This window comes from Urtica dioica, chromosome 1 (assembly GCF_054948205.1).
Source record: "Urtica dioica subsp. dioica isolate 48M chromosome 1, U.dioica_male_clone48M_v1_H2, whole genome shotgun sequence".
NCBI lineage: Eukaryota > Viridiplantae > Streptophyta > Magnoliopsida > Rosales > Urticaceae > Urtica > Urtica dioica.
The window spans coordinates 17315182-17328043 of record NC_142756.1 but is presented as its reverse complement, the minus strand read 5'-3'; the positions used below and the strand labels follow the sequence as shown (position 1 = coordinate 17328043).

At 38.9% G+C, this 12862-nt stretch overlaps 1 protein-coding gene across 1 annotated transcript; it reads right to left on the bottom strand.

Annotated features, from left to right (window-relative positions):
* Nucleotides 1-11158: 11158 nt before the first annotated feature.
* On the bottom strand, nt 11159-11519 carry LOC149407602 (uncharacterized). The gene has a single exon (XM_089627851.1). It carries the CDS (start codon nt 11517-11519, stop codon nt 11220-11222), a length of 300 nt encoding a protein of 99 aa, XP_089483977.1. The 3' UTR covers nt 11159-11219.
* Nucleotides 11520-12862: the final 1343 nt, after the last annotated feature.

Genomic DNA, 12862 nt, shown 5'->3' with positions numbered 1-12862 from the left:
CGTGTTTGTTTGTAATTTCGGAAGTGAAAAGAAATTAGTTTGAGAGCATTTTCATGTGTTTTGGAGTATTTTTCTTAATTTTCGGAGTTTGGAAGTTCAAAATGACAAATAGAGCATCGGAGGACGACGGAGCAATCGCAAGGAGTTCAGAACATGTTTCGGATCTCAATTCCGACACCCGGAGGTCAAGATAGGTGGTTCAAGGTGAACCAAGCAATGCACAAACTTCCAGAGTCCTGTTCGTTTGCCCTGTGCGGCCCCTGTGCGGCCCGTGTGCGGTGTACAGCCCTGTGCGCTCACCCTGTGCATTGGGTGTGTGATGCACTGGCTGCCCAGAAGACCTGTGCGGCCCCTGTGCGGCGCACAGGCCCTGATTCCCACTTTTTTTGTCACGCGTTTTAATTGCAATCCAAGCCGTTGGATGCGATCCGACGGCCCATATGAGCTCCGAAAAACCTAGGAAACCTACAAAAAGACTTTAGTTTATTCAAAAACACATCTTTGCTTTTGTTTTTAGTTTTGTTTTCTCATTCGGTCGCAAAATCCCGGGAGAGAAGAAGCATTCAGAGAGGATCATCGTTGCCACAATCTCATTTTCACCATTCACAGTTTTTATCTCTATTCTCTGAATCTTTGGAACTCTCGTTTTTATTAATATAATTCAGTTTTTAGTCATGATTGCTTTATATTCATCTCCGTTTATTTTCCATTCAATCATGCACTAAGTTCATTAAGGGCTATGGTGTAGCAAGTTAGGAATATGGTTATGGATCCAATCATGTCAAATTAATGTTCATATGCTCTATCATGTTTATTTATTTTAATTCCCTGTGTAATGCTTGAATTCAATTAGCCACCGTGTTCATGATATTAGGATTGCTTAATGCTCGGAAGATATTAAGTTAGTCGTGCACAATGATTAATTTACCGGGATACATTCCTAGGCTAGACATAGCTAGGCTGTTTCGGAGTCGTGTGAACGTTCTTGTTTTTAATGCTAACCGTTGTTTGTAGGGGTTGAGATCAAGAGAAGATATCCCGGCATAGGTTTAGATTCTTAGATTTTCGAGAGAAATCTTAGATTACCATTATCGTGAGCGTGATTAGCAAACATAAGAGTGTGTGTTTAGTGCTTAATTCCCGAATCCAAACCATAGGAATAACTTGTGAAGCCATAGTTCTTGCTTTCTCATTATCGTGATCTGCCGTTTTTAATTGTTTTTAATTTTCATTCGTCTTGACAACCATCAAATCATTGGGTTCAATTCGTGCTAGTAATCTTGTCAATTTAATTAAACATTTTCCTCGTGGGATCGACTCGTACTTACGAACTCTACTACTTGAGTGACTACGTGCACTTGCGTACGGAAAAATCGCAACAAGTTTTTGGCGCCGTTGCCGGGGAAATTTTGTTTAATTAATATCAGATCAACTAGTTTACTATTTGAACTTCTTTTATTTCTTTTGTATTCATCTAGTTTCGTGTTCTCTTTTGCTTTTGTGAATGTGCATGCGAAAGGACGGTGAATCGAGTCTTCTTCCGATCGACCCTGAAATCGAGAAAACTTGCATAAAGAATCGACGAGCAAAGAAGACGCAATCAACGATGGCAGAACCTGCACCCGAACGACCACTCATGGAGGATGTGCAACCCACGGTCCAAGGGTATCGCTCGGCGATCAAGAATCCATCGGTAAAAGGGAATCAAAGCTTCGAGATCAAATTGGGGATGATTAACATGGTTCAAAAGAATAAATTCTCGGGAGCCCCCAATGAAGATCCGAATGAGCACATCGCAAACTTCAATGAACTATGCGATACTTTCCAAGTCCATAATATCAGTGATGATGCCATTCCTCTTCGATTATTCCCTTTCTCTCTACGCGATCAAGCAAAGTCTTGGCTCAAGTCGCTACCCGCCGACTCCATTGAATCATGGGAAGACCTCTGCAATGTCTTCTTCGCCAAGTTCTTCTCGTTCGAGAAGACAGCCCGACTACGAAACGAGATCCATAGTTTCGGACAATGGGAGGGTGAATCTCTACACGAAGCATAGGCTCGCTTCAAAGAGATGCTGAGAAAGTGCTTACATCACGGAGTCACCCTTCCGATCCAGCTTCAGATATTCTACTACGGGCTGCTCTCATCCACGAAAACTTTGGTGAACACCGCGGCAAGAGGCACGGTGCTAACTAAGACACCCACAGAGTTCCAGGAACTCCTAAACGAGCTGGCACGAGGCAATGACCAATGCCCGGTGGAGAAGCGAATCATGAAGCCACCCCCAGCGTCCGCGAATGCCACGACATCCACACCTCATGTGGAAGCAATTAGAGCAGTGACGGCTGAATTGGCGGAACTAAAGAAGCAGTTGAAGGAGATGCAAGCCACAGCCCATGTGATGCACTCAGCACCAGAGCCATGTTTCTGGTGTAACGGGCCTCACTTCACCGATGACTGCCCGAACGCAAACGAGTGTCAGGCCGAGAATGCAAATTTCGTGGGGAACTACAATCGTCCAACGTTCCAGAATTCTAACAACTACTACACAGGCGCACGAAACAACCACCCAAATTTGGCATGGAAACCGCAGCCTCAAGAAAAACAACAACATCAATAGGGGTTCCTGAATCAAGGGCAGCCCCATGGGTTCCAAAATCAACAACAAGGGCAGCAACAACACCAACAGGGGTTCCAACCACAACAACAAAACCCCTAAGGACGAAATGAAGGAGATGTTCACAGCCTTCATGTCCCGAACGCAAACGTGTATGCAGAATCAAGATGCGGTGATGCGCAACCTCGAAGCAAAGATGGGACAGATGGCTGCGTCATTCAACACAAAGCCCCAGGGTATACTTCCAAGCACCTCCGAAGTAAATCCAAGGGAGCATTGCAACGCCATCCCACATCAACGCCCTGCGATCATCGAGGGCCCAAAGAAAGAAGAAGAAGAGGCTGCCTCTGTCACCGAAGCTCCTAAGCTGCCATCGGCAATCCATACTTATGAGCCGCCAATTCCATTCCCGCAAAGGCTCATGGTGGCGCTTTCAGCCAAAAGTAGCGCGCTTCTACAACAAGAGCTCCCGCCAAAGTTGAATGACCCAGGCCAATTTACGCTGCCGTGCACCATAGGAGATGTCTTCATCGACAACGCCTTGTGCGATCTAGGTTCAGGCATCAACCTCATGCCCATGACCGTCTTCAACAAACTCGGGATTGGTGAACTAAAGTCCACACGCACCACTCTCCAAGTGGCAGATCGGACCATAAGGCACCCGAGCGGCTTTGTGGAAGACCTCCTCGTCAAAGCCAGAGAATTTACTTTTTCGGCCGATTTTTACATCATCGACATGGACGAAAACCGCGAGATTCTCATACTCTTGGGAAGGGCTTTCTTAGCCACATGTGGTGCTCGCATCGACGTGCAAAAAGGCGAGTTGACAACGCACATGAAGAACGAGGAAGAGACATTTAGGATCGACAAAGCCCAAAAGCGCGAAAAAGAGATAGAAGAAGTCTATGTCCTCAAGACTATTGAAGTCCAGCCTCCGATGCCTCCGGCGCCTCTGCCACCACCACGTGCTCCTCCAAACAAATCAACAAAAGGTATGAACAAGGGTGCAAAGTCGAAGTCTACATTAAAGAAATGGTGAGGACACTGGCCGAAACCGTTCAAAGAGGTTTGGAGAAAAAAAAGAGCGCGTAAAAGAAGATTCACCGCCGCCTGAGCGCGACGGCAACGAGTAGGGGAGTTCGACCACCCCCGCAAGATAAGTTTTCTTCCTATTTGTGCTCTTTGAACTACATTGGGGACAATGTAGATTTTAAGTTTGGGGGGATTCTTGTTTTGTGGATTTGTATATATTAGGATAATTTATTTGTTTTTGAGGTTTTTATGTAGAAAGTGGTGTGAATTGTCTCGATTGATTGTTATATTGCTTGCCGATGATATTGTAATGCCTTAGCTTTAGAGGTGAGATTTGTTCATGAACTACTAGGTGAGAAAGAATTTGTCGAGTTATAGAGTTTCCATATTTGACCCGAATGATCATGTCTCGACCCTTTAGGTAACCTTGGATAGTAACTTGACCGATCACTTGATTGAAAAACCCACAACACACTAGAACCTTCTCTAATTCCTAATCGAGGCGAAATAAATTACACACTAATCTAAGTCGAAATGAAGTAAGCATTAGGATGAGCCACGTGGACCTAAAAAGCCGACCCGATCATGGATATCCATTAGAACCCTTTTTGAAAAAGCCAGACACGACCCATCTCGTTCTAAGTCACTAAATGAGCTTAACCAAAGAAGACATTCCCACAAAGAACCTGTTAAGCTAATTAGGGCTTCATCGCTTTTTCACTTCCATATGACTTGTTCGTAGAACGATCTTCCGAGTCACAAAAAAAAAAATTTCAAAAGCTCGTTAAATACCGTCGTTGTTTTTATTCACTCACTATGTAAAAAAAAGAGAGAGAAAAAAAAGAAAGAAAAAGAAAAAAAAAATAAAAAAATAAAAAAAATGCAATGAAGAACGTTCATCTTTAGCGTTGTGTATATTATGTTTATTTATTTTGAGTTTGTTGACGGTGTTTAAACGAGTAGTTTTGACTTGGAGGAGAGTTTGAGTGAGTCTAAGGATGTGATTAGTGACCCTAGTTAGCTTAGCCATGAGCCGTGAAAATATCCATATCTACCCGTGACCTCAGCCTAACATTACAAGCCTTAAAGACTTACCGATTGACTAGAAATGATGTGTGTAGATTAGTGGAGACTAAGGGAGAAAAGGGGGCATATGGGTGTGTTGAGCCGAATTTCACGAAATTAGACTTTAGAATGTTTATTGAGAGGGGTTGGAAGAGTTGCAAAGCCTTGGGAGACAAGAGTGAGCGAGATACGAAAGCATTGAAAAACGGTCAAGGCAACTCGAGCTTGTAATCTTTCTTTCGCATACAGTAGTTGACTTGAAGTTTAAAATTATGAATTCTCACTTGTATGTAAGTCTACGCATTATGGTTGAGGCAAGCGATTATTGGTCGAGGCGTGAAACACCAAGTTCTACAATTTTTTAGATTTATTGCTTTTGTGTGATTTTGTTTTATTTTATCGCTCGAGGACTAGCGACAATTCAAGTTTGGGGGTATTTGATAAGCGCGTTATAAACGTGTTTGTTTGTACTTTCGGAAGTGAAAAGAAGTTAGTTTGAGATCATTTTCATGTGTTTTGGAGTTTTTTTCTTAATTTTCAGAGTTTGGAAGTTTAAAATGACAAATAGAGCATCGGAGGACGACGGGGCAATCGCAAGGAGTTTAGAACATCTTTCGGATCTCAATTCCGACACTCGGAGCTCAAGATAGGTGGTTCAAGGTGAACCAAGCAATGCACAAACTTCCAGAGTCCTGTGCGTTTGCCCTGTGCGGCCCCTGTGCGGTGCACAGCCCTGTGCGCTCACCCTGTGTGTTGGGTGTGCGGTGCACAGGCTGCCCAGAAGACCTGTGCGGCTCCTGTGCGGCGCACAGGCCCTGATTCCCACTTTTTTGTCACGCGTTTTAATTGTAATCCAAGCCGTTGGATACGATCCAACGGCCCATATGAGCTCCGAAAAACCTAGGAAACCTACAAAAAGACTTTAGTTTATTCAAAAACACATCTTTGCTTTTGTTTTTAGTTTTGTTTTCTCATTCGGCCGTAAAATCCCGGGAGAGAAGAAGCATTCAGAGAGAATCATCGTCGCCACAATCTCGTTTTCACCATTCACAGTTTTTATCTCTATTCTCTGAATCTTTGGAACTCCCGTTTTTATTAATACAATTCAGTTTTTAGTCATGATTGCTTTATATTCATCTCCGTTTATTTTCCATTCAATCATGCACTAAGTTTATTAAGGGCTATTGTGTAGCAAGTTAGGAATATGGTTATGGATTCAATCATGTCAAATTAATGTTCATATGCTCTATCATGTTTGTTTATTTTAATTCTGTGTGTAATGCTTGAATTCGATTAGCTATCGTGTTCATGATATTAGGATTGCTTAATGCTCGGAAGAGATTAGGTTAGTCGTGCACAATGATTAATTTACCGAGATACATTCCTAGGCTAGACATAGCTATGCTGTTTCGGAGTCGTGTGAACGTTCTTGTTTTTAATGCTAACCGTTGGTTTTAGGGGTTGAGATCGAGAGAAGATATCCCGGCATAGGTTTAGATTCTTAGATGTTCGAGAGAAATCTTAGATTACCATTATCGTGAGCGTGATTAACAAACATAAAAGTGTGTGTTTAGTGCTTAATTCCCGAATCCAAACCATAGGAATAACTTGTGAAGCCATAGTTCTTGCTTTCTCATTATCGTGATCTGCCGTTTTTAATTGTTTTTAATTTCATTCGTCTTGACAATCATCAAATCATTGGGTTCAATTCGTGCTAGTAATCTTGTCAATTTAATTAAACATTTTCCTCGTGGGATCGACTCGTACTTACGAACTCTACTACTTGAGCGACTACGTGCACTTGCGTACGGAAAAATCGCAACAGTTGTCATTCCTAGGTGGTCGTGGTGGTCATGGTGGCCTCGGGTACTGAGGAGTGCAATTGCGGTGGCCATTGCGGTGCTTGCGCCTGATAGTATATGTATTGAGGATATGGAGGAAACCGCTATTGATTCTCCTGATTGATGTCCCATCGACCTATCAGCTCATTCAATCCTTCGAAAGCCGTGGCACCATATTGTCCTTGTTGGTACATGTAGTCTTGGGTGTGTTGATACCCGCCAACGAGGTAGTGGTTACACCAAGCAATGTACTCTTGGGTGACGGGATCATACCCCGGAGGTGGTTGTAAACACAACAGTGGCTCGTTGAGTGACGGTTCATCATCTTCTTCTTCATCCTCTTCCTCCTCTTCCTGCTATTTGACAATGTATCTCTCGATCGTCTTGTCATTAATAGGCGCCCCACACTTCTTGGTTGTGTCATGTTTTGCGCCTCCAACACCGGCATTCAGACACAAGCCGTAAATGATTGAGGGATACGACAACCTATTTTTGATATTCTTGTAGTCGATTCTCTTCATCCAACTGTAGATGAATCGATCGACGTTGATGGTGTTACCATGAATGACACAAAACAAAAGATGGACATGTTCCTCGTCGAGAGGGGTGAAGTGCTTTATCGGAAAGAGATGGGAGCAAATGAAATAAATCCACATTTTTGCGAGCCTGTAAATTAAACACCGTTGTATTTAAAACATGCAATAGACAAAATAAACACCGTTCTATTTAAAACATACAATAGACAAAATAATACACATAAAAAAGAAGAAAAGTCTAACCTCGTCAATGATTTACGGAAAAGCTTTCTAACTTCTTTGTCCATTACCCAATTCTCTCCTGGAGTAGTCAACAAACTCAACATTTCATCGAGATTAGGATTTCTCAACCATTGTCGGTAACCCTCATTCTCGAATTCGATGTCCGGGGTTCCGAGCAATGCGTTGATGGCTCCGACACTACAATCGACGTCTACACCACGAACCGTCACCACATCATCCTCGTGATCTGGTAAGTTCTCTTAGAATTCGTACGTGAGAGTGACATTTGTTTTGTGCTCGGGTGTGGCAAAAAACTTTTTCCAAGAGAAACCTTCGATGGTGTTGTTGATTTGAGCCCCTATAGGCGTGCTTGAGCTCACCTTCAACCCTCATTCAAAGATCGGACTTCGTTGAACGAGGATATCGTAGCGATCTTCTGCGGCCTTGCTAGTGAATACCTGACTATTATACGGGTTCGGGTTCGGCTCGACGAGACCTCTTTTTTTTTGTGGGGGGCCTGGAAGAGCTAGGGGCGGCTTTTTTGTGATCGGCGGGGGTTTTTGAACGGCCCATTTTCACCTAATTGAACAAATCATTTCAAACTAAAATTCAACAATATTTTTGAACAATAAATCATTTTCAACACAAATTAAACTCAATTCAACAAAAAAAATACGTATAAAAACACATTATATTCAAATAAATAAAACATAAAACTCATCACAAACACAAATTCAAACTCAAATCCGAACTCAATTTAACCACAATATCAAAATACAACTCATTTTCAACCTAAAATAACATTATACCCAAAATCATAAATTACAACAAAAACCCCAAAATAGAAAACCCTAATTTCGGCCAAATCTACACCCCCAATATCATAAATTACAACCAAAATTCTAAATTAGTTTATAAATCACACAAAAAAAATCATGAAAATTAAGATTTTGATATGAAATTGAGTTAAAAACATACCTTGATAAAAGAATTCGGTGGGAGAGAGGGCAAGGGTGGTGACACCAAGAGAAAGAAAGTAGAGACACGGCGAGATTTGGCTTCGGCGAGGAAGGCGGCGAGATGGCGGCGGCGAGATGGCGGCGAAGTTTCGAGATGGGCTTGGGAGGAGAAATTGCGCAGAATCGGCCGAAATGAAGATCTGAGGCGAGAGAAAGTGAAAAAAATGAAAAAAAGAAATCGAAATGATGCTTTTATAGTGAAGCCCTAAAATTTTTTACGACATTTCATCGCGGCGAGTTCAAGCCTTTTATAGTGAAGCCCTAAAATTTTTTACGACATTTCACCGCAGCGAGTTTAAGCCTTGGCCGCGGCGAAATGTCGTAAATAATTTCAACAACGGGTTATTGTCCCGTTGTGGAATCAACTCGCCGCGGCGACGCATAAATTTCGCCGCGGCGAGACCTCTGACTTTACACCTCTCCCACAACGGTACACTGTACCGTTGTGGAAGAGTTTGGCCGCGGCGAGATCCAACAACGGGTCACTGTCCCGTTGTGAAAAGTCCGAGATTCCACAACGGTACAACTGTACCGTTGTGGAAGCATATAGATTTTACAGCGGTACTGTGTTCCGTTGTGGAATATCCCTTGTGTAATCCAACTTTTGTAATTGTGATGTATCAGAAATTCTAAAGAATGATTATATATGGCGAGACGAAAAGTAAAGAGGTGGTAAAGTGGTGATCGTAAGAATGCTCTATAAGTGTTATTTTCTATCATAATTCCTACGTGATATTATAGTTTATTATCTTCTACGCGTAATCTGTTTTTTTTTTTTTTTAATATTATAGTAATAATAAGTAGTATGATATGATTTCTCAAAAAAAAAAAAAATCATTATGATTTGTTTTGTGGGAAATTAGATGGCTATATGTAATTCAGATGGCAATATCGTTACATTTTCAGAAGTCTATCTCACTCAACTTGCTAACAAAAAGACAACGGAAAAGCATTCCGATATTATTTTTCTCTCACTGCATTTGAAAAGTAAGACGTAGCTACATTTCAATGTGGTCCTTTGTAAGTCACAATCTTATTAATAACCTCTAAAAATATATTGCATGTATGAATTATATATATATATATATATATACTTATTAATAACCTCTAAAAATATATTGCATGTATGAATATATATATATATATATATATATATATATATATATATATATATATATATTGGCGAAATTTCACATATACCACTTTTTAACGTATACTCTACAAGCACTTTGAAAAAATATCCACAAATAAACGAACCTTATTCTAGTTAAAACTGTGAATCGTATAAAGAAAAATAAAATAAACTAAATGAAACGCCAAAACAATTAAAAAAATTGGAAAACATTATTAAAAAAATAAAAAAAAACTGTTTAAAATAGTTTTTATCAGTATTGAAGGATAAAGTTATATCAGTATATTATGTCCGATTTTGTCTATTTCGTTATAGAAAAAAGAAAGAAAAAAAAACACACACACACACACACACACACACACAAGTATAGGATTGAAAAGATCGTGTTCAATAGATGTTATAGGTGAGGTGACTAGTTAAGAAGCTGGATCCAGGACGTTGTGTTGCAAGTGTACATTGGTGTGGATTGTGATTGTTGTAATATTGACTCCAAGACAACCTTATCGTGCTCTTTACACGCATGCAAACCTCAAAAGTGAATTTTATATCATTATTTTTTACCGGCAGATAAGTTTTATTTATTTATTTAAAAGGAGAGAAAAGCATAGGGTGCTAAGGTGGACTACACTAATGTTTCCCTTTTATAAGTAGGTATATCCAAAATGAAGGTATATATATTCTTATCTACTTATAGATCACATGTTCCTTAGTTTTGTACTTTGTAATAGTTATCCTCGAAGATGATGAGTGCTAAATGATTTTGTCCTTGCATTAGATGATGCAATACTTAGCGCCTAGTGGCTATGGATGTGAATCTCTCGTGTATTTTAGAATTCTGAAAAGAAAAATAATAAAGAAACTAAAGAAAATGATTGGATAATCGAACTAAGAAAGCTTGCAAGTTGAAAGCATGCTAACCATGAATTGCACGAATTACTGTCATCGTGACATAATATGTTGAATACTTGCGTCAATGTCTACATGCATTGCACATACACCCCAATCCCCATCACACGACGATAGTAATGAAAATAAAACAATTTTTTTATTATATTAAACATGGAAAAAATTCCAAATAATTACTATTGATTTATAAGAGAGCAAAAGTTATGAATTTTTTTGAAAAAATTATAGAAATTGTAAGTTTTTATTTAGTGAAACAGCTAAAATTTTACAATGTAATTATCAGTAAAATAAAAATAGTTATTTTATGAAAGCTTATTTTTGAAAGGAAAAAAAAGCCACTTAGCAGATATGTGTTCATCACTTGAAAACATTACCTACGGAAGCACTACGAGATCGATCGATCACTATGTGAACTTTGTTTACTCTTACCTATTTGAGACGACGTTGCACTCAATCTGTGAGATAATCTTTCAAAAATTAATTACCATTTAGATATCCTAAGATAAAAAAAAAAGGATAAATTACATTATTCCCCCCTCAACTATGACACTGATAACGATTCACCCCCTGAAATATGAAATCGTACATGACAGACCCTGAAATCCTACATTGTAACGAAACTCATCATTCTGTCAAATATTTAACAGAAGTATTTGACAGAAATTGTGATGGACAATGAATTTACTTTACTACCCTTAATTATTTTCTTTTTTAAGAGCAATTATCATACAAACCTCACTTAAATCCCAATAACATACCAATCATCGCCACTATTAAAAAAAAAAAAAAAAACCCCAAAACCCAATAAATACTCAGAAAAGAGAAACAGAGTGATTGAAGAGACGAACCTCATTTAGCGGAGGAAGAGGACGAGGCTTTGTTGGACTTGTAAGCCTGGGCTAAAGCGTCGTCGTATGGGTCTCTGCGTCCCTCGACTTGGTTGATCTGAGCGTCCCATCGGAGCTGAGCGTTGTGTCGCTCGAGAGTCCAGAAACCGTACGGACGGAGAGGCAAACTCCACATCTCCTTCGTCTTCGCGCACCGATCCTTCACGGCGTAGATGTGCTTCCTTATATTCTCGTCCCTCTTTTTCGGATCTTCCATCATCTGAAGTATCAGATCCTCCGCGAACTCCATTATGAAACTCATATATATATATATATATATATATATATATATATATATATATATATCTCTCTCTCTCTCTCTCTCTCTCTATATATATATCCTGAAAGCTCGAAACACATCAACAACCGATTATTTTCCTGCGACGGAACGAATTCATCGTCTCGAGAAATTCGATTTGATCGGATAGTCAAAACACGCTGCGACGGAGCAAGAATTTGATCGTCTCTTGAAAAAGTAGATTCTGAAAGGGATATAGATACAGAGAAATACGCACTAAAACAGAATGTATATCGACAAAGCCATAGAATTCGATGAAGAAGATGATATAGAAAGCCGAAGGATTTACCTGGTTTCAATGTCGAAGCTTTTTAGGGATTTATAAATAAAAGTAATAATTTTTTTAATTGTACAATTACCTATTTACCCTTTAAACACTTGACAGTCGTTAATAAAACTTGACAGAAGGATGTGTTCGTTACAATGTAGGATTTCAGGGTTTGTCATGTACGATTTCATATTTCAGGGGGTGAATCGTTACCAGTGTCATAGTTAAGGGAGCAATAATGTAATTTATCCTAAAAAAAAGATGGACAAGCTTGAATGATTGAGCTGTTACTATTAATACACCTTATGAGTAGTTTTTCACTTTCAGCTTGATTATTTCAAATCTAATTTTACAAATATTATATGAATATTAGTTGAATATCCCATTACTAGTGTCGTCTAGTTTCTGTCATTTATACATTTTAGTGTTGTTTTGTTTCTAGTTGTTTTTTTAGCTTGAGTAAGGAAATATATAATACATTTGTATATATTTTTTGAAAAAAAAAATTTAACTGCTCCAACCTTTAAAATGATAGGCTTTAGTTCTCCTTTCATATATTTTTCTCATAATAATGTCTCACATTTATATATAATTTAATTCTAAAAATAAACATTCATTTAGAAGCGTATATAATATAGGACATAGAAGCCTATCACTAAGAAAATAAGATAACCGGCCGTGTCCAAATCTCATAATATATCGTATCCTCCTACGTTTCTTGAATGCCACTTTTATGAACCATTTAAAAATATCTTCATGTAAAGATATGAAAAATTACAAACATGAAACTGGCAACGAATTTGTGGTTTACAAAAAGAATAAGTAATCATAATTTATATTAAATGCAATCAATTGTATTATAAAAGACAAAGGTTCAATGAATGTAGGACGTCAACAATATAAAAAAAATATAATTAAAAAACAATATAAATAGAATCTTCAAGAAATAATGTATATATTTAAAACAAAGACTTGCTCGAATTAATAACAGTAAAATAAGATGTAAAATCAACCTCTTACGGTCAGAGACCGCTCAATG